At 42.3% G+C, this 22229-nt stretch overlaps 1 protein-coding gene across 1 annotated transcript in view; it reads right to left on the bottom strand.

Annotated features, from left to right (window-relative positions):
• Window positions 1-22229, bottom strand: part of MYH10 (myosin heavy chain 10) — a 127016-nt gene that overhangs the window by 11922 nt on the left and 92865 nt on the right. The window contains 16 exon segments of the mRNA XM_033089348.1: window positions 980-1141; window positions 2230-2442; window positions 4173-4385; window positions 4660-4908; window positions 5369-5521; window positions 6742-6858; window positions 9289-9483; window positions 10880-10920; window positions 10923-11023; window positions 13989-14201; window positions 15446-15617; window positions 17070-17193; window positions 17669-17806; window positions 20644-20850; window positions 21755-21886; window positions 21981-22089. Coding sequence (XP_032945239.1) covers window positions 980-1141; window positions 2230-2442; window positions 4173-4385; window positions 4660-4908; window positions 5369-5521; window positions 6742-6858; window positions 9289-9483; window positions 10880-10920; window positions 10923-11023; window positions 13989-14201; window positions 15446-15617; window positions 17070-17193; window positions 17669-17806; window positions 20644-20850; window positions 21755-21886; window positions 21981-22089 — 2539 coding nt within the window.

Here is a 22229-nt window from a genome sequence, read left to right as displayed (position 1 = left end):
TCTCAATAAAGCTACTACATAAAGTCATGTTATTTTTTTTTTTTGTAATAAGCTTAAATCTTTGTAATTAGCTAGTAAAAATAGAAACCTTTGTATTTAGCTTTTAAAAAAAGTACAAGGAAGCAAGTAAGTTACTTATAAACCTATCATCCAGAGATGACTTTTCCTTCTCAACCTTTTTCTATGTATATCTACATGTCTAGATGCAAAAAACTAAACTGCCCTATACTGGCCCTTTCTTTACTCGTTTAAGCCCTGCTGTCATTACATACATATCTCCATCATTTAAATGGTTGGCAGTCCACTTACATTTAGGTCATTTCCATTTTTGCTATCAGAAATAACATTTCAGCTATGACCTTTGTATATAAATATTTCTTCTCATCTTTATATTTTGTTAGAATAAATTCTAAAGATGTGGAATCACCAAGGTCAAAGGGATGGAAGTTTTCTAAAGCTTTTGTCGTAACTGACAAACATCCCCCGCAGAGAAGCTGTGCCTGTTAACGTGCGGGCCCATTACATCCTGCTAATGCTGCGTTGTTATAGAAATCACTTTTCGTCATTGCGATAGTTAAAACTGGCATGCCATTTGAGTAGTGAAAGGTATGACTAAGTAAGACTGAAAAGATTACTAAAGCTCAGGCATAAAGGAAGAACCAGCATCACCTTCCCCTCTGGTGGCTCAATGGCCATGTTAGTTCAGCATCACCGGTAGCTGTTTAGAGCCCGAAGAGCATGTTCCTATTGGCAGATGCCCCACCTGTCCGAGACTCGCTAAGTGGAGCCAAGCACATCCTGTAGACACTGGAGGTACACACGTGCCATCTTTATGGCCTGCTGCCCCAACACACAGCCAAAGGTGACAGCTCCACTGTGCTCCCTGGCAGGATGGCGAGCTTTCCTCCCCAGCTTCTGTCGTGTTTGATCTCAGTAGGGCCAGATGACACCATCAAAGACTGATGGTGGCTGCACATACCTGGAGTTTGCGAAGCTGCTTGATTACTTCATCCCTCGCTTTGTTTGCAGCCTCGATTTGAGCTTCAAGGTCCTTCAGGTCTATTTCCATTTTCTTCTTTGAAGCAACAGCAAGTGCCCGCTGTTTCCGCTCATCCTCTAGCTCTGCCTCGAGCTCCCTCACCTAACAGACGACAATGGGGATATGCCTGGTCAGGCAGCCTGTCATCATATAAGGGCTCTGGTCACTCTGCACAGGTGCTCTCTGCTACACAGCAGTTATTATTAACAGAAAACCACAGTAGCTGAATTTTGTTCAGATAGATCTTTAAAAACAATACCCAGGACACACAATTTCCACTATTCCAAGGGTCCCTAAGAAGGCAGAGTCCCTGATCTCAAGCTCATATTCTAGGTGATGCAACAAAATTGAAGACATGGGACAATTTCTTGGGGAAGTTTCTTCCAGGGACACTCCGGCAGCCTGTGGAGAGACCCACGTGGCAAGGTGCTGAGGTCTCGGGCCAGCCCCGTGGCGGGGAGCCAGCTGAACAAAGATCCTCCAGCCCCAGCCAGGCCTTCGGGTGATGTGGCGCTGAGTCAGTTCAGAATTCCTGACCCACAGAACTCTGTGAGTTAACAAGTGTTGTTTTAAGTCATTAAGTTTGAGCTAATTTGTTATCTAGCAACAAATGACTAATACAGTAAATATTAGTGGAATGAAAATAAACATATTAGTGTTTATTAGTGGAATGAAATTAAACATATCCCAGATCTAAGACTTGATACAATGGACTCCAAGGATGCGTCAAAATATCCACTGATAAATTTTAAAGTAAACTTTCAGAAGTTTTACATACATTCAGAAAAGAATACAAATCCTAAGTGCCCAGCAACTTTTTAAAATAAAAAAATGTAAAAATGTAAACCACTTTAAAGAGTGGTTTAATGAGGGCATGTAATCGGAACTTCAGAAATACACTGAATCACCTCATCAGGTGTGTTTTGATTCTTTCCTTCACCCATACTTGTAAGAATCTAATTACATATTCCCTCGAGATTCCACTGAGGGCCTTGCAATGATATTATCCGAGAAACAGGAAATCAAAACCAAGTACATTCAATTGTAAAAAATAAAATTATCAAGTAACCAAATAAATCAGTTTTACTCCAGCTAATGTGTTCTAATGTGAATGAACAGGATACTGACCCCAAACGTGGCTTTGAGAATGACAAGTTCTTGTTCTGGAGGCCCCACCTCCTACGACCTACCTGTTTAATCAGCAGCCGCTTCTTTTCTTCATTTTGCTCATCTCTGGTTTGCAGGTCTCTCTCGAACTGGGCCTTCATGGCCTGCATGTTGACCTCCAGGCGAAGCTTGGCATCTTCTGTTGCCTGAAGTTCATCTTCCAGCTCTTCCAGCTGGGTCCTCATTTCTTCCACCTGCTGCTCTAGGGCCCGTTTGGATTTTTCAAGTTCATGAACCTAAACCATAGGAAACATCGAGAGAGAGTTGCCCCTTGGCAGAGAACAGCAGTCTTCCTGTTTTATAGGCCCCACATGGCACGTCGGCCGCTCTGGGCACCCCTGGGCCACTTCTGGACAGCACTTACGTCCTTCAACCCCTTTCCCCCCATGGCTGCTGCTATTATTCTTCATTTCAGAGTATGCCATTTAAACGACAGTACTGACTTCTTGTTTACATGTGCTCTTTAAACAATACATTATTCTCTGATGACCCTGACACCACAGAATGAAACAATGAAAAGACCAGTGTCAGAGGAACTTGTCTGCTGACTGGCCATTTACTTGTTGTCTGTGTAACAGGTACTACATACAGTACATTCCTTCTTGCCGTGGAAAAGATCCTTTGTACTGAAAATGCACGTGTAAACATTGATATATTAAGGTATGCTAGCCCTGCAAAGGAGGGTAGTTAAAAAGGACTCCTGACCTTTCTCTGGACAAGGATCCCCACCATAAACATTAGGGCTGTGCTGACTGCTTCCGCCTCATGTCCCCTTTGATCCCCAAGACAACCCTTCAGACAGGCATGCGTAGGTGCCATTATGTATCCCTTTGGGGTTCATGGCCATGTTAGCTGTCACAGGGGCAGGTAGGGGAAGACTTATAACATGAGAAGGGCCCCTGTCTCTTAGCACTGTCTGGCACTTCATAGGCACAAAGGAAATGTTTGTGGAATAACTGTGTGACTCAATTATTCTAGAAAATACTAATATGGAACAAGAAAACGGAATCAACTGTGGAGTTCTCTCTCTACATTTTACTATGTAATCATAGCCATTTCTACTCTAGGTGGCTTCTTCATGTCCATGGGGCTGGTCCGCTGGGCACGGGGTTGTAGGAGACCCAGTAGGAAGAAGGTAGGACCATCTTCCCTCCCTTAGGATGTGGCCAGACAGCACATAGCCCATGAAAACAAGACTTTATAGGGGACTATGTTTTTCAAAGCACATTTGCAGTAGCTTCATGGAATTGGGCAAATATAATGTCCATTTGACAGATAAGAAAACTTAGGCTTACAAAGGTTAAGTGGCTTCTCCTGGTTAGAATGGAAGCTGGTGGAAAAGCCAAGCCCTGAATCTGTTTTGACTCCTGGCCTGGGCTTACTATCTCAACACATCACATACTAACGGGCGTATGTAGGATAAATAAAAACTATTGTGACTCGTGTGGAAGATGTATGCAGGGGAAGGATAAATAGTATCACAGAAATTTCCAACTGAAGAAATCCCCAAAGCAAGTGAAGTCTTCAGAGAAAACAATGGGGTCTCACTGAGAAGTCCCACGTCAGAGAGAGCTGCAGTGTCCAGGTCTCTCCAGGTCAGCACTCTGTAGAGACAGATCCTGCTACCCTCTATCTGAGGGGACCTGTGCCTACCTGTCACTCAGGAACAGTGAAATCCTTTGTTTAAAGGTCCCCTGCCAGAATGCAGGTTAGGACAGGGAGGGCCTGGGAAAGCGACAAGAAACAAAGCTTCTCCACCTGTAGGTGCAGCGACAAGCACTCCACACCGAGAACAGACTGCAGAAAATCTGAGTTTATCCCAGGAGACTTTAATCCCATATTTATACACAAGCTAAGACATCCCTAGACTACTGCTCTGTGCGGCTAGGCACGCCCAGGTCCTTCAGGCGCTCCTAAGGACCTGCCTGTGCCCCTTTTGAAGGGCCCGGTCCCCAGGGACACTCACATTCTTCCCCACGTCATCCTTGGAGCTCATCAGGTCTTCCATGTCAGCCCGCAGCTGCTTGTTCTGCCTCTCAAACTCCTCCTTCGCCTCCAGGGCCTCCTCGAGGGCCCGGGCCAGGGACAGGGCTTTGGTTTCTTTCTCTCTGGCCTCCGCTTCGGCTCGGTCCCGCTCTTCTGCATAGCGAGCAGAGATGTTCTTTTCTTCTGCTAACAGCTACACAGAACGGCAATGGGCAACATTACCAACAATTTCAGAGGCAACATGAACGCTTCTCATTCATCACGTGACTCATTTCTAAGGACGCTACCACAGGAGTGTGCTCTTTATTTCCTTCCTTTTGCTTTTCAGCTTTTACCAATTTTACTACAAATGTGTATTGCTTTGAAATGGGATGATATTATTTTAAACTAAAATAAAAGTGAGAGCTTTGCCAAGGAGGAAACAATGTACGTACGGCACTGGTCCTGGAGTCTGGGAGACAACCCACCTGATCAAACTTTTTCTGCTTCTTCTCCAAGTTGGAGACGATCTGGCGCTGATGGTCCAGGTCCACCATCAGGTCATCGAGCTCTTGCTGCAGGCGGTTCTTGGTCTTCTCCAGCTTGTCATAAGCCAGAGCCTTTTCCTCTAGGCGCTGGCTCAACGCCTCCACGTCTTTAAGCAGTTTCTTCTTGGCTTCTTCCAAACTTTCAATTGTTCCCAAGTCATCATCTACTTTCTTCTTGGTATCAGTCAACTAGGTTTTATGGAAAGAGAAAAAAGATCCGTATTAAAGAACGCAGCTGGTTTTCACATTTGAGGCAAAAAGAAAAAAACTTGTTTTCAATATTTTGTGAGAAGAAATAATGTAAATCAATACTATGTGACTTATGAGCAAATTAATCTTTGAGACTAACTTAATTTCTTAGCGAATAACCTATAAAATGATTGGATTAAAACCTTACATAGTTGACACAGTCCTATGTCTGTATTTTAAATGCTTCCAACATTATGGCTAGCATAGGATCAGCATTTGGCTGGGTCAAAGAAAAAAAAAAACACTTAAAAATAAATGATCAAGTACCAAATAAATTACGAGTTTGATTTAGGACAACCTAATTAACCGCCCCAAATGGAACTGAAGCAGTGCAGCAGATGGGGACATTAGCTGCTAAATACACACATCTAGGCCACCACAGCTCAGCGGACACACACACCTGGGACTGCAGAGCCAGCACTTGTTTCTCCAGGTTCTTCCTGGCCTCTTCCTCCTCCTCCTGCTGCTCTTGAAGACTGTTCTTCTCCTCTTCCAGCTGTCGAATCCGACTGCTCAGGTTCAGCTTTTGGCGTGTCTCCTCCTGAAGAAGCTCCTATTGATTTTGATAGAAGGTCAGGACTTAAGTTACATTAATCACCCAAGCAAAACACGTCTATTAAAAACAAGTCATGAACAACAGAGAGCTCCAGTGCATGAGAAGTACCCAGTGATACAAATAAACGGAAATGATTCGAAAACACACGTGACATGATAAGTTAACACAATGTTGCTTTAAACTCATTCAGGAGGAATGGCAGCACCACCCACCCAGGCCCGGGCCGGGGACCTGTGCGTGGTCCGAGACGCCTTCCTTCGTCATCTCTCTTCTAGATCCCTTCCTCTTCGTGCCCCTGCGCCTGCCTTAGTCTGGGCATTTACATTTCTCACGAGGATTACCTCCACTACTGGGCAACCCTTCAATTGTTTGTCCTTTATAGTTTCTGCCAGAATAATTTTTCTAACATGTAAATGCAAACCTGTCTTACCCATTACATTCAGACTTAGAATTTTCAAAGGTACATACAGAGCTCTGTGATCTGGCCTTTGTCTCCTTTAAGCTCGCTAACGAGAATGTGCCCTGTCACAGCACAAGCCCTAATTACTATGAACTTGTCCCCAAGTGCCTACATATTGCACTTTGTTTGTCTGAGATTTTTGCCCTGTATCCTCAGCACCTAATCCAGAACCCTGGGAAACACACATCCATATAGTCTGCAAATTTAATAAAAATAAAATGTAAAACTCCAAGAAAATTGCTATATTATTATCATGTTATCAGAGTCATTAATCTAACTTCCATTTGACTTAAAAACATCCCTAACAAATGATTGACACAAGTCTTAAAAAGGTAGCGTAAGCAAGCTTCAACTTTTTACAAAATGGACTGTTTCTCCTACGGCAGTGTAATGAAATTCAACCACAACAAAACAATCTTATTTAAAATGACCAGCAATACACGTGTGTGTGATAGGCCACCACACCATGTGGTGAACCACACCCCAGGCAGCACCCATGGTGCCAGCGGGAGCCCCCTCCTAGGCCCCCAGTGCCTGTGAGACTCTGGAACCAAGGGCTCTGTATAGAGACACTGAGCCTCAGAGATTTCCCGAGTATCAAGGCCGGTTACAATGCAAAATGGCTCCAAATACACGTACAGCAATAAAATCTGAAAGAGGTGATAAGAAGGCAATTCTGGGGCTAGTACGTTTCACCAACTTATTGATTACAGAAACGGTAGTTATTATAAAAGGTCCCTCACTCCCCCTAGAATACCTGTGTATCTTGTAGTTGAGACTCAAGACTAGAGGCGTCCTTAGCAAATTTAATACCCTTCTTCTCTGCTTCTTCCAGAAGAGTTGAGACATTATCCAATTCATTCTGCAAGGAGGAGTAAAAGATTAAATGCAATTAAACAGTAAGCAGATAGAAAGGGTCCAGAATCACCAACTTAAATGAACATAAAAAGAGCAGTATTTGGGGGAAGAGGGGTGAACTTAAAACTGCCAAATTTGATTAAGGAAGACTTTCACCACCAAGTCTGACACCTCCAAACAATGCCCAAACCAGCCGCCACAGACGACGTAGTAGTCTCTACCTACTGAAAGGACAGGTTGTTACAAACTGTAGAAGCCACACTTGGAAGGGGGTTCTCCTGATTGGTTTACTACCTTGCTTTTTAATCACGAAGAGACAAAAATTATACCAAATCCTCTGAAATAGGCTGCTATCCTATGTGAAGAGGCTCTAAGAACAGCAAGTGTGTTATTTTGATCCTTTTTCACACTAAGATTCAGAAACCATATGCTTTCAGGGGCAAGTATAATTCATATTTTTCTAGAACGTGAAAACTTAACTATAGAGATTCAATGTGTAGATTCTATTCACAGTCCAAATTTTTTTCTAAGCTTTAAAAAAATCTGGTATCAGCTTAGGGAATAAGGTCAATAAGATTGTGATAACTTTGCAGTGACAGATGGTCACTAGACCTTGTGGTGATCACATCGTAAGGTTAAAAATGTAGAATCACTATGCTGTGCACCTGAAACTAATATAATGTTCGCCAATTATACTTTAATAAAAAATTTTTAAAATCTGCTATTATATATTTATCATGAATATTTAGCTATTTCTTATAGTCAGATTTAATGAATAATGTGGTAAACAACTTTTTGTCTTTTTCCTCCTCAATTAATGAGAGCTCTAAAATAACCTCCCATCCCCATGGTATAAGACTTTTTACTATTTTTTTTGTGAGGATAGTGGGTGTAAGTAGAGGGACTCAAAAGGGATAGAAGGCGCCCCCCCCGTTTGTTCAGGTTTGTCTTCTAGTCATACTGGTAAAGGGAAAACATATAGAGTACACATCTAAACATGTTATGCAACCTGATGACATTTCTATTTTTACTCATTTTAGCAACATCCTTCAGAGAGCCCACCCTTTACCAGTCTTGGCAACAGTGTGGTGGGGGCCTCTGGACTCGACAGAGACCTCCTGCCTTCAACTCGATCTCTGCAGACTGCCAGGGAAATCACCAGGGGAGGCAAGCCACTTAGCATTCCTCATCTGCCAGATGCCCCCAAGAGGATTAACGAGAGAGCATACACCAGGAGCCTAATGTATGCTGGTGCAGGCAGCACGGGGCTGCGAGTGTTACTTGCCTTGCCTCCTGACGGTACATATAGTTAATAACGCTGTTTCTAACATCTTCTCTTTTAGGAAAATCTTTCTGGATTTGTGAGCACTATTTCAGTCCATACATATGCAGAAAAGAGTTAACAGAGGAGGCCCGAGAATGCTCTCCTTAGAAAGCCTTCTGGGAACTGTGATTTCGAGAGGGCGCCTACCATTCCCCAAATGACAGAATGGCTCATTGTGCCCGAACTACGCGTAGGACTCATGCTAAGCCCTGGAGTTCTACTGAATGACTGAACCATGGCGGGGGCCGGGGGGTAGGTCCTGGGTTTCCAACAACACAGTTCTGTAATTTTTTTTCAGTGCAGCAATGAATACCTTTTCTCACCGACAAACAGTGATCTACTACTACATTGTTTTTATTGATTGCATAGAAGTCCATTCTTAGACATTAAAGTTATTTCCAATTATGTCTTTTGTATGTACTTTTGCAATGAATATTTTAAAATTTCTTTTATTTTTTAAGGAGGGCGCAGCTCACAATGGCCCATGTGGGGATCGAACCAGCAACTCTGGTGTTACTAGCACCACGCTCTAACCAACTGAGCTATCTAGCCATCCCATGAACATTCTTAAGGTTTACCTGTGTGCATATCCTTAATTATTCCCTAGGATAAATTACGAGACATGAATTTATTGGGCCCAAAGGTATTCATATTTTAAAGCTTGTGACACCAAACTGCCAAACTGTCCTCTAGAAAAGGTTGAATGAATTTATACTTCAACCACAGTGTATAGAAAAACTCCAGTTTTTGCAAATCTTCACCAAAACTAGATACAATTTTTTTTGCCCATTGTTTCTGTTCTCTACTGACTAGACTATTGGAAGACGTTGAAGTTGTGCTTAAAATCATTCAAAGAACTATACCCACAATTCAATGTGGAATTTATTAGGTGCAAGGCCAACTCATGCTCTCTTGTTCTTAAAATATTATTTAACACCCATAGTAATATGCACTCGGGACCTATGGTTGGACACATTTACTTGTGATGGCAATTGTAAAGTATTATATAGCGTATTAGTCACGGGTCTCTTATGGCCACAGAGGAGTAAAATGGTCAACGATGGCTACGTTACTGCAGGATATGTCCAGAGTAAAGGTTTTCTAGGCTCACCTGTAATTTATTTGCTTCTCGGCCAGCTCCACCCTGAGTCTGTCTCCTTCTGAGACCTTGGCGTGGAGCTCCTGGACCTGGGCATCCAGTTTCTTCCTCTTGTGCTCAGACTCAGCCTTGACCTGCTGCAGCACCTTCACCTCACATGCCAGCTCCTTGTTGTCTGTCTCTAGGCCCTGCTTGTTCTTCTCCAGGTTTGCTTTGAACTAGGAGAGGAAAGAGGAAAATAATGTACTAGCATTTTTGCAACACTCTGTAAGAGGCATGCTTTTCGTTTCTGTAGGATTGTGCCTGACACATAGGGAGCCTGCAATCATCATCTGTCGAATGAATGAATTGAAAACATCTGTTGTATTCTGAGTGTGAAGAGTTCTATAGAAGGGAGCACATCTGTCCACACTGCTTAGGGTAGCAGATTCAGATATTTAGGGGCTCACTGTACTCAGTGCAGCCTGGGGACGACAAACTGAATACGTCCTGTCCAAAGAGTAATCATTCACTCACGTCATCCTTTGTATGAAACAAGTTTTGTCACATTTTTTTTTAAAGCAAGAAGCTGAAAATCTTGTTGCTGGGGTAAGATAACACAGGGACACATTTGAGTAACAATAAGGTAGTTAGTATGTAACACGGTAAGCACTGCATGTTGGGGACAGTAGGCTGCATCTCTGCAGGGACCACCTCAGGGATGACCCGGACTTAGGATGGGCTTTCAAAGCAGTGTAGCTGGGGGTGACCCGGGCCTCTGGGGCCAGACTACTGGCTTCAATCTGCCTTTCCACTTACTAGCTGTGTGACACTGGCTTGATTTCTTAACGCTGTTCGTCCTCATCCTGAGTGAGAATAAGAGACTGACCCACAGGACTGTAATGAAGGCTAATGAGGGCAATGCACGTAGAGTACTTAGCACAGTGAGTGACACACACTAGTGTACATGTTCAGTAAATGTTAATATTGTTGTCGTATAAATGAAAAGGTGGCATGTGGACAGGCAGAGAAGAGAAAGATAGGGAAGTCAGAGAAAGAGCAAAGAGCATGAAGGAAAGGACGGCTGGGAAATTCCGAGGAAGAAGACTAGTACGCCAGGAGGATAGTTCGAGTTAGAGGGCAAAGGAAAGTGAGTTTTATCAGGATGGAAAGCCTATATATGAGATACGGAAGAGGGAACAGGGAAATGAGTGGCGACAATGTGACGGTGGAGTGCGATCAGAGGAGGGACGGAGAAGGGAGAGAGGAGTCTAAAGAATACTTGAAATACCGGCAGGACATGGTGACTTGCTGGCAGCAGATGAGTGGGAGAATGACTTCACACTATTCAAGGTTTCTGAGCTAAGTCATCAGGAGAAAAACGACACTAGTGAAAGGAGACACTGGGAGGAATATGTGATTTGAGCTGGTAGCTGGATCGATCCAGTTCTTTAAACGATCAATGGCAAATGGCTCTTCCAGGGAAGCAGTGTGTTTTCAGAAAGCAGCCGCCTGTGGGCTACTGGTTCTCCATTAGCCCACCAGTGTTGTACAAAGGGTGGGAATTAATCTCCATACTGACTGGGTGGAAGTCAGATGGGTGACTTTCTCTAAAACGTGGCAGGGTCTCGCTACCCTTTTAGCCTGTTCCAGCTGCTCCGAGAGCTCTTCAAGGCTGTTGCGTGTCTCTGTCTCATGTCCTGGATTTGAGCTTCATGGTTCTTAGTTTCTTCCTCAAGAGCCTTCTTCAGCTCTGCCACTTCTTGTTCACGTTTTGTACTAGAGAAGCATATTTTTAGAGAAAGCTCAGAATTAGGTGACTGATTAAATAAAAAAAACGAACACACACACACACACACACACGCTGCTTTTAAAAACATTACATTAATCCCTTTGGTAATTATTTGACGTGCTATTTTACAATAGGCTGGTGCATCCATTATTATGGAATTAGGAATCCTTCCAGAAACCAGCTTAACTCTCATTCCACATCTGACTTACAATCAATACACAGTGTAACATCCCTAAGTGTCTTCAAACTGTTCTGGGCAGTCTCGTTGCATTGTAGGTCAGAATTGGTTAACAGATGCCAAACTGCCTGTTACAAGCACCAGCAGGCATTTCAATAAAACTGGAAAAGGGTGAATCCCAGAGGCTTTCAAAAGCTAAGCGGAGTTAAAAGGGCCGAATCAGTCAGGATGCTGCACCCTGACAAAAGCAGGAGCCTTTCTTATCAATCAGTCATGGGAAATAGCTCTAGTTAATTAATATCCTCCCCAAACTCTATCAGGAAATCACTTAAAGTCGGGAGGAGGGACAGGAAAATTAGAAGGCAGGTTGAAGGGTTGCATGCCGGGTTCAGAAAGAGTTGATGTGAGAACACAGCAGGTACAAAACCACAGAACTTTGAGTGTCTGGAGATAAACTGAGGTTTTATCTAATTTGTATTTAGAGTATGGAGGTCACATTAGTGTTAAATGTCTCTACAACACGGCTTCCTAATATTTTTATAATTTGCTATAACATATTTAGGATCACCTGAAAACCAGTTATTTCACTAACTAGAAGAGACGGCACCCTGATGACAAGTCAGTCTTTAAATCTGTCGATTAAGCACCATCTTTAAGGCACAGAGCTTGATAAAGCCTGAAACCAGTAAGGTAAATACCACTCCTGCTAAGCGCTGTCTGAACATCAACGGCTTAAAACAGCTGTAACTTTACAATGATCCCGAAGCACAACTCTGGCAAACTTGCTCTATACTTTAAAACCACTTAACTATACTTTAAACCAGTCACCAGTTAGAACAGTGACTTATATGCTGACTCCTGTGTGGACACATTTTCCTGGTCGAGTGGTGAGATCTAGAGGGCTGAGGTCAGCTGCGCCAGGAGAGAAGGGGCCCCAGGCGGCTGCTGCCTGTGCAGTGCATGTAGCCAGACAGAAGGAATCACTCAAGACTCTTTGTGGTCCAGCCTCGCTCAGCAACGAGTTCACTAGAGGTGAAAGACATGCATTGGTTTGGCCCAGTCCTCTGCAATCTTCATCATTGTCCTAAAGACAGCTAACATGCCAACTGAAGACCGAATCTGCTGAAGAGCATTTGATTTGCTGAGGATGTTACTTTTATACTAATCACGTGATACACACCCCGGGGAAGAACCAGGGAGAGGTGGGGGAATGGCCTGAGTCCTTAGAAGAATGCTAACTATCAGGGCTGCAAGCAATCAAAATTCTTCACACAACAGAATCAATGAGAGCTGCATTTGAGCATATCCATGGTTTTAATAAACATGTACAGGTGAATTGCACTGTCTTAAAAATTTTTTTTCCAAGAGTTGAAAGGAAGAAATGACCAGAACTTTTTTCTACTGTGGTCAAAACACAGCTGGGAATAAATATTTCAACAAAGTCTAGTTCAGTGGTTTCTGGATTTAAAAAGCAGGTATTTTAAAGAGAAGCCCAGGACTTAAAACTGCTAAAAGCAGAGCTACTCTGCTCAGGTGGGGTAGGAAGCCTCTAACCCTGCCTGGCTCACATGGACTCCAACTGAAACAGCAGCTCTCTTTGGGGACACAACCTCTGAATTACTGCTGTCGTCACATATCCATAGGCGGGTCCATGTCTAAGGCTCACCACCTCCGTTTCTTTACCACTACTCCTGACACCTACAATCTGACCTGCCTTACCGCTCAGGGCAGCTCCTCTGCAGACGTGGTGACAATCGTTCTCTCCAGGTCCAGGCACCCGGATGAGCACATTTCCCTCCCAGTTGCTCCAGGTCCTCACTTCCTACCTCTGACCACAGCTGACTTCATAAATGATTCCTTCTGTCCTTCTTGTTTGACCCTTCTTAGACTGATAGGCTACTCTTCCCGTCACTCACACTCTGGAACAGCTGGCAGGCGCGCGTGCCAAATCTACAAGACATGGCACCCTGGGGATCCCTGGGGTGGGCCTCAGGACCTGGCAACTTAAGTCTTGAGGAGGGAGCATATTGTCAGGAAGAGGGCAACCGGGAGACGAAGAGGATTCCATCTGTGTGCCAGCAGGAGCCACAGGTCGGCCCCCTGTGCCTGCTCTGCTCACCTGGTCACTGCTGTAGCTCTCTGAGACTTCCTGCAGGCTGACAGGGTGAGGGCGTGTGAAACTCCTCCGACTGTGCTCGCGGGTGCTGGTTGCCGTCTTGTTGCCTACACTTGGCTGTTGGCTCATCAGTTACAGCATATGCTTCTGCCTCATGCACACCTGCGTTGCGTACCTGTACTCACCTTTCTTTTCATCGTTGTGAATGTGCACTTCCCTTCTCGTTTGCCTACCATTGTTCACACTAGTTGGTGCTGCCGGCAGATGCCTGACCACCATGCGTCTCCTCCGCTTTCTGTGTCTGTCCCATCGATTCCCCTGGTCCTCTCTCTCACTCGCTTGGTCTACGCATAAATCTCCTTCCAGCCGTGTGTGTGTGTGTGTGTGTGTGTGTGTCTGTCCCCTTAAGATAGCCATCAGTGACTGGCTTTTCTGATCATGTCTCAGTCTCTACACTTCAGTTTATTGGTCCATCTCCCTACCCATGTGGGCTGGTGTGTTTAACCACTGCTGTTTTGTTCCTGTCCCCCTGCCAGGATTTCCAGAAGGGAGACAGGATACGCCAAACGACAACCGAGACAGCAAGCACCCCCCAAGCATTTCGGTCACACCTCACGGGACAGCTCAGCCGACGCCACACGCTGCCTTCCCCACTCACCGCAGTTCCTGCTGTGCTGCGGTGGTGTCCAGAGTGTCCTCCAGCTCTGTTTTCAGAGCTTCCAGTTCCTCACTCAAGTCCCTTTTCTGCTTTTCTGCCTTGTTCCGTGAAGCCTTCTCGGATTCAAAGTCCTCCTGAAGTTCAGCAATTTGGGCTTGCAGCTCGCGCACAACTTTAAGCGCATTGTTTTTATGCAGCGTTTCGTCGTCGCCCCTGTTAAAATACCCGGGCACGAGAAGCACTCAGAGCTGGTGCCGGATGGACTGTTTCCCAGGTGAGCCAACCCTGAGCACCTCTCCACAAGGGCACCGGTTACACAGCCCTGTGCCCGTGGCACGAGGCTGCAGCAGCTGCATGGGGCCTGCCGGGCAGGCATGGAGATTTGCAGGCAATGATCTCAAGGCCCAAAAGCTGGCATGGCAGAGCTAGAATCAGAATCGAGTCCAGCCCCCTTTCCGAAGGGCTATATAGCTCCATTAAGAGGTAGGACCCCCGCTCATTTTAATGATTAGAATATGAAAAAATTCCCTGAAGTAATATGTTCGTATAATCAGAATACTGCTCAAGGTCGCAGTCTAGTGTATCAAATTGGTACCAACCTACAGAGATCAGCAAATTCAAAGAAATTCTTAGAACATATGGTGGAAGAAAAATAACACCACCTCCATACCCTCTACCCTACACTTCATCTTTCCCATAATGCATCTTTTTGCTAACGTGTGTGATTTAATGTTGGTAGAATTTCTGACTGGGAATAGTTGGGATGTTTGTGGTGAGGGGAGGGGAAGCTGACAAACATGAGCTTGAGTGGTGGAGAATATAATTCCTAGGTTCTAGTTCTCACCTCTGTAAGTGAAAGCAGAAAATCTGGTCAAAGTAAAACAGTGACAGGTGACAGAGAAAAATTTCTGTTGTAAGAATTGGATTGTAAGAAATTATAAATTAAACTCTTAAGTCCTATGACCATGTAATCAGTTACTTTTTATAAAGAAATGAAAAATTAGATATAAATGTATTTACTATATATGATTTCCATTCTAAAACTGAATAGGTTAGAACTGAATAGCAATCACGCTAAAGGGTGTATGTGGGATAATATTTCTGAAAAGTGAATTCCTCTCAAACTTCTAAAACATACTGAAATTAATCTGTAATGTGCAGAAACAAAAACATTGGATATGGTAAAATCACTTGTTCTGGTGAGAATTTCCATGGATTGCATGATATGACTAATGATTTTTAAGTGTAACTACTGAGAAACGGTTTATGAGATTTTCTTGCCATCCTGACACAAATTATGTATTCCTGGGTTTTTCAGGTTCTTATGTCATACCCAACAACCAGGACGTGTCACTGTCATGGGGGTTTTGTCTGCTCCTAGACATGAGACATTCTGTTGAAAACAGCCCCCCCCAGTGACATGTCCAATGCAAAAGGCCTTGGTGGTGACGGCGGACCTGGCCAGCGCGCCCTGCAGCTCCTCCTCCTTCTTGGCTAACTGGATTTTGAGCTCGTCGATCTGTGCCTGGAGCTCAGCAATCTGATCCTGCAGGTCAGTTGTTTCACCGTCCAGTTTTCTTTTGGCCTTTTCCAGTTCCTGACGAGTCTTCTCTTCCTTCTTTAAGCGTTCTTTAAGGCAAGACACAAGTTCTTCAACACATTAACTGACATACCGTAAGAACAACACCAAATATCAACTGACTAAGGTTGAAAATAAGCCATTTTATTCAAAGCATGTCACTGCCTTGTTAACACTGTGCCGTTAGCTCAGTCATTTGAAACCATTAAGATCAAACTGAAAATGAGATAAATTAGTGGGAGGAGGGAATTTTAAGGAAGAATTGGGTGGATCTAAGGATGTCCTTTCATGGGAAGTGAGCCCACATGGTTGGAGCCAATGTGATCTGGAACCTTCTCATGTCACACCCAGGCCCAGGTTTGGAGAGGAGCTCAGCAGAGGCCAGGGCAGGTGTGTAACTAACTGTTACCCATCCCCCCCATCCCCCTTTCACCGGGAAGCTCTGCTTTGAACCAAGACCGCAGTTCCAAGCACTAGGGGAGAGAGGGTTTATGCATCTTTCCTGCCCACCCCTCTAAAATTCTATAGTGACTCCTTCATTAACTCCAGTGACGCATTCCATTTAATGCTTTCCTCACAATAATGTAACCTATATGCCTTCGTGTTCTCCAGCAGGAACCAATGTGCTGAGATGAGACAGGGTGTCACAGGCTGATCAAACAGGTGAGAAAAGAACAGGCACATCTGCTTTATGTGTACTTCCTTAGGAGAAGAACCCCATATAGTGGTAAAAATGGTTTATGAACATGATTTCATACTGGCACCCCTTCTTTTGCTATATACTAAAAACAATACAAAGGACAACAGAACCCTAAATATTTCTTAAAAATCTAACTCATAAAAGCAAATGCATTAAGAAAGACGGTCATGCCCCTGCAGGTACGTGTACAGACCTTTATGAGCCCAGGGCGTTAAGAGCCATGCTCTTCCCTCATGTTACACTTCTGGTGTCATACCAGTCTCTAGCTGCCAGTCAAAGGGAAGGTGTTCTATGCTCTTTCCAACGTCCACCATCTTCTTCTCTTTCATTTGAAGAAAGCAATGATTCATTTTGCAAAAATTCCTAGGATTTCCTGACATTACTTTTGTCATCAGAATGTTATCCTCAGCAGTTTCTCCTGTCCCTGCCTGTTTTTGGGTCAGGAAGCATCCCCTTTGTGTAGTGAAACCTAGATGCACTTTTTAGATTAAACCTACACAAAATCCAATGGCCTGTAGGACTCAAACTTAATTTAGATCCCAAATATGTGTACTAAAAGGGCAATGTATTTTATCATAGGACCTAATTTTTAAAAGTAAAAGTTTAAAGGATAATTTATTGCTGTTCTATTAACATCACAAATATGTGGTGACTAGACCTATTTTAATAATTGAACACAAGCTGAAGGCTCTTACTATTAGAAATCACCAGGTTCATTTTCTATTATTGTGTGTTCTGCTTAAAGTAAAATCTAAACACTCACATATCCTAGTTCTAAATTTTTCTGGCCTCAAACACTGACCTTCTAAATCCGTGATCATCACTTCTTGCTTATTCCTGATTTTGGCCAAGTTTTTTGCCTTTTCTTCCTCTTCAGCCAGCTGAGAGGAACACTCAGCAATGCGGTCTTCCATGAGTTTCTTTTCCTGAATAGAAAAAAGTGCTTCAGAAAAGGCAGTCAAACTAACAACTGGGGTTAGGTATAACTCAGAAAACAAGTAACACTGGCACTGCCTCCCCCAACAGATCACTTCCAAAAAGGCAAGGCGGCTCACTCATCTTGGTGATGACCCGTAGAGCTTGGCCCAGCTGCCCCGCCTTCAGAGTTCCACAACCAGTGCTGAATGAATGAATGCTTGCACAGATGGGAACAAGTCATCGAGGAGTGATCAATGTGTACAAAGCGTGCAAGTTAAAAGTCTAAAGGATATTTAGTGGATATAAAAAATTCAATGGCTTCTGTGTCTTTAGAAATCTATACAGGACAGGTAGAGACTTGGAAAGTTAATGAATCTGAAATTTTCTTGAGAATTTTCTGTTTGAAGTCACTTTCAGTGAGTGCATCAACATAAGTATTTTCCACATTCTAAAATAAATTTTTTAATGGAAATATTCTCTTACTTTGATAAATTTGGAATTTTGGTCCTCGAGAAGCAGAATCTCCTCTTCCATCTTTTTGATTTTAGCCTCTGCTGTCACCTTTTCCAGCTGCAGTTTCTGCCGAGCGCCTTCTTCTTCGTCCAGCTGCTCCTCCAGGTCCTTGGGAAGAAGAGCACAGTCAGTCTCCCCACTTTCTCCACAGAACTCTCCCATACATTAATGAGGAACGCGCATTAAGATGAAATACCAATTTGTGATTTTCAAAATGGTAAGGCTATTTTTAAATATATGAAATGCAGTTATGTGAAACAGACATTCGTATACACTGCAGGTTAAAGTACAAACTGAATCACTCCTGGAAGCCAGCATGGGAAGGTGCAGCGAGCTTTGCAAATGAGCATTTCTTTTAAATTTTAAACCAGCAACGTCAGCAAATAGTCACAGATGCGATTTATATTAAAAAAAAGTGAAATATTATTTATAATATTTAGGCACTATGAACATCCTCCATAGAAGACTTGGTAATTAAACATTGGTATACTGGTAAAATGGGATCACATACAGTAATTAAAATTCATATGTTGGAATAATACTTAGTAACACAGGGAAATATGAATAATTTCAAACACACGTATGACGTACACAGAGTAGCATAACAAGCCCCAGAGAGGCATCAGACAACCTTAAAAAGCATCAACTGGTGGCCAACCTCATGTCCTCACTACCCCTCTACATTCTCCCTAGGGTTATCTTGAAGCAAACCCCAAACATCATATTTCATCTGTAAAAGATAAAGACCACTTAAAAATGTATTTGTTTGTATCAGAATCTAAATAAGGTTCACACATTGTGATTGACTGATAAGCTTCTTAATCTTTAATTTCTACGCTCCCCGATATTTCTTTCTCTTCCCTTTCTCGCTCTCCATCTATTGTTTAAAAACAACAACAGCAACAACAACAACAAAACAAAACAGGTCATTTTTTTCCCCAGTCTGGATTTTTTTACTTGCATCCCTTCACCACACATTTCCAAAGGTGATAAAAGCAGCGAACAAAATAGTATGCTCGGTATAATTTCAATTAATAAATGAATCCTTATGTATCTGTTTAGAAGTATATACAAGCAAAAATGATACAGTTAATGGGGGTGATAAGTGGGAGGGGACTAGTATATTCTCTAGATTTTCTATAATAATCAGTAATCATTTATTAATAGTATAATTAGGAAATTAATCTTATAAATAAACCATACCAAAAAGTTTGGGTTTGAAACGGTACAGATGAGAAATTTCTCAAAGCCTCACAAGCAAAAAAACCAAAAAGACAAAAGGAAGGGACAAGGCTGGGTTTTCCTAAGGACCATGCAGTTAATAGAGAATCTCTGATATTTGATGAGAGAAAAAAAAAAAAAATCAATACTTAATAATTACTTAATATTACCACAAATATTTTTAGAATGTGTTTGGATGAATTTACAAAGGGAGACAATAAATTAAGATAATAGTGCAAAAAACTAGAAATATAAGAGTTTGGGAAAGAATGTGAAGATAAAAAGCCTTAAAAAGGCAAAACAAAGCAAAAACAAACACATTTGTTTTCCAAACAGAGAAATGCAAGCATTTCATCTGAAGTTTGTTAAAATTTCGAGTTTATATAAAAAAATAGGTTGCGCGATTAGAGATGAATTTTGGTGTCCTTCCCTTACAAAGTAAAATATATTACTCAAATGAGCACTTGTTCTTAAACAAAGAACATAAAAGAAAAACTGTCGATAATGCCAAACCAGGGAAAACTCATTGTTGTCGGTGAACATTATCCTATATCTTCTGTATATTCCCATATCAAATCATATATATAATATAAACTTATATTTTATATAAATATTTAAAAGTAGATCTGACTGCATATACTCTTGTGACTGTCTATCAATATGTTATAAATACCCATGAAAATAAACATCTTTATATTTATTCCTGTACAGCATTAGCATGATTTAATAATCCCCTAATACTAGATAATTAGATGGCTTCCACTGATTTATCCTTAAAATGAAATCCTAGAATTAGAATTGCTGGATTAAAGGTTATGTACTTTTTAAGCTTTTGTGATATTCGTTAACTTATTATGGGATATTTGAAAGCTGATTATGTTGAAAGATGATTTACTATATGGGGTATTTGCCAAGGAAGTAATAGGATATCATTTGTGGTTTTCACAAATGTCCAAATTGTCTGTTTTGCATTGATAAGTAACGGGGTAAGAAAAAATGAAGAGAGAGACATGGAAGAAAAAAGGTTTGGTACTGGACCCATAAAGCAATGGTGGGAGGATATAGAGCCCTGACAATCAAGAGCGTGTTTGACGGGTTGGGGAGGGGGACGAGGAGAAAGAGGTGGGTGTGTCCTAGGGGACAGGCCGAATAACTACTGGGCATTCAACCACAGAGATAGCTGAGCTTCGTGTGAGTAGCTTGTATCTCTATAAGAAAGTAACTACCAGGAAAGGCTGAATATTTTGTTCTGATTTCTGGCCACCTCCGGCATCAGTGCTGAGCATTTCTTATGAACCAAACCACCTAGTAAGTGCCTATCTAATGAATGGAGTGAACTGCAGAATTATTAATACCAACACAAAGAACAAATCAGGTCCCCTACAGAAGTCTGTGGATCTTGGGAGATTTCTACTTTGAATCACTTTGCATTGTGTAAGATGCCACATCAGAACATAAAAGATTCCTGTTCAAAATAACAAATCTATTGTTTGAAGAAAATTTATTACATGTGTACTATGAATGATGGTCATCTTTTAAGGGTAGGTACTTATTATTTTTTCCACCTTAAATTCAGTGTTTTATTTTATTTTTAAGGGTAGGTACTTACAATCTAGACTCCTTTTGCTCCTCAATGTACAATAGAAACCCATAGCTTCTATGTATTCAATAGATGCATCTGGAAAACTCAAAACATAATTCTAAATAAAAATGATCATAGATACCTGAATATGTGCTTGCATTTTTTTCTTTTCATTTTGGAGGATTTGGTTTCTTTCTTCTTCTTCTTCAACCCTAGACTCCAAGTCATGTAGAATCTCTTCTAATTCCTGCTTTTTAGCAGCAAGTCTTGCTCTCATCTCTTCTGCTTCAGCAAAGAGCTCAGTCTCTGCTTGTAGTTGCTCTGCAAGGATATTCTTCTCTTCTAAAAGCTGTAATCACAGTAAAGTGTCCAGTGATATGATTTGCCCAGTGTACACGAGATAAAGCCACCAAGGTTTCAATGGTCAATTTCGAGTTTCTTTGGTACCTCACCAAGAAACTAAAAGTTAAAAATATATAATGTCACTGGCAAAACTTTCAAATGTACCTTCAGCTGTAGTTCAACTGGAGCAAAATAAGCTAGATGAAAACATTTTCGGTTGTTTCAAATTATTCCGAGTAACACACATTAAATTCATGCTATTTTAAGAACTCCAGTTCTTCTAGTAATTTACAAAGGGACAGAAAAACTGGAAAGGGAAAATATTCAGGTGCAATAAAGTTCACGGTGACTACTAAAGCTGTTTGGTATCAAGTGATATTCTTGGACTTTACTGTTAATCTTTTTGGCTTTGAACACTACAATTCTATTACTGTTATCCATAAACATTTCGTGAGCCTCTGCTTTGTCAATGAACCACAACTGCCTAAGAAAGGGACACTGATTCAAGACCACTGTCATTGGAGAAGAGGCAGGAGGTGGCCTTGTACTATCTCATGCTTTTACTTTTTCTATTTCCCACCTGAGTAGCCATGGGAATGTGGTAATACTGGGTGTTTTATCGAAAACAGATGACCAAACGTGGTCATCTGCATGTCCAAAGAATTTGACAAAGGCAAAAACGCAAGAAGTAAGGTTGATTTGGGTTTACATAAACCCAAATGCATGGCATAATGTATCTGTTACCTCCATTCTCAAATGTCTGCTTTGTAAAGGAGTGAACGATACACATAACATAAGATGGTCCGGTAGGCATGGCTGTTCATAACTAAATGTGTATGAGTTCCCTCATCAATGGGCGCTCTCCTAACAATTCAGCACAGTGTGTGACTTGATGAAGTCAGTGCACATACCTGCTGGTGCTTCCTCTCCATCTCCTCAAGCTCCCCTTCCACCTTTGTCTGCTTCTCCTTCACCTTCAACAGCTCTTCATCTTTGGCCTGAAGTTCCTCCTCTTGGCGAGTAACTTGTAGGAGCGGCTTCACCTGAGACAAAATTAAGCCATTTATCATCACATCTCGTTCCTATGGGTTCTTACTGGTCAAACGCTGCTCTTTAGACAGAAGCACCGAAGCCTACCTTCGTGAAGACGCGCCACCACTGCCAGTGCCGGAGTTTCAGATACGCGGCACAGTTCCGCTGCAGGACTTTTAAGGCACTTAGTTGTTGCTGCTTCTTGGCAAAGGCCCTGGAGAACAGTAAGAAACACTTGCAAAGAACTATGCAAAGAACAATGTGTTTGAATAGCTATTGTCAGAAGAGCACTTCCTAAAGGCAAACATTATTTGGCTAGGATGGGAAGGGGGTACATTCATCAAGCCCTCGGGT

The sequence above is a fragment of the Rhinolophus ferrumequinum genome, chromosome 21 (assembly GCF_004115265.2).
Source record: "Rhinolophus ferrumequinum isolate MPI-CBG mRhiFer1 chromosome 21, mRhiFer1_v1.p, whole genome shotgun sequence".
Classification (NCBI taxonomy): domain Eukaryota; kingdom Metazoa; phylum Chordata; class Mammalia; order Chiroptera; family Rhinolophidae; genus Rhinolophus; species Rhinolophus ferrumequinum.
The sequence above is the reverse complement of the archived record's forward strand: the minus strand, read 5'-3'. Positions and strand labels throughout refer to the sequence as shown.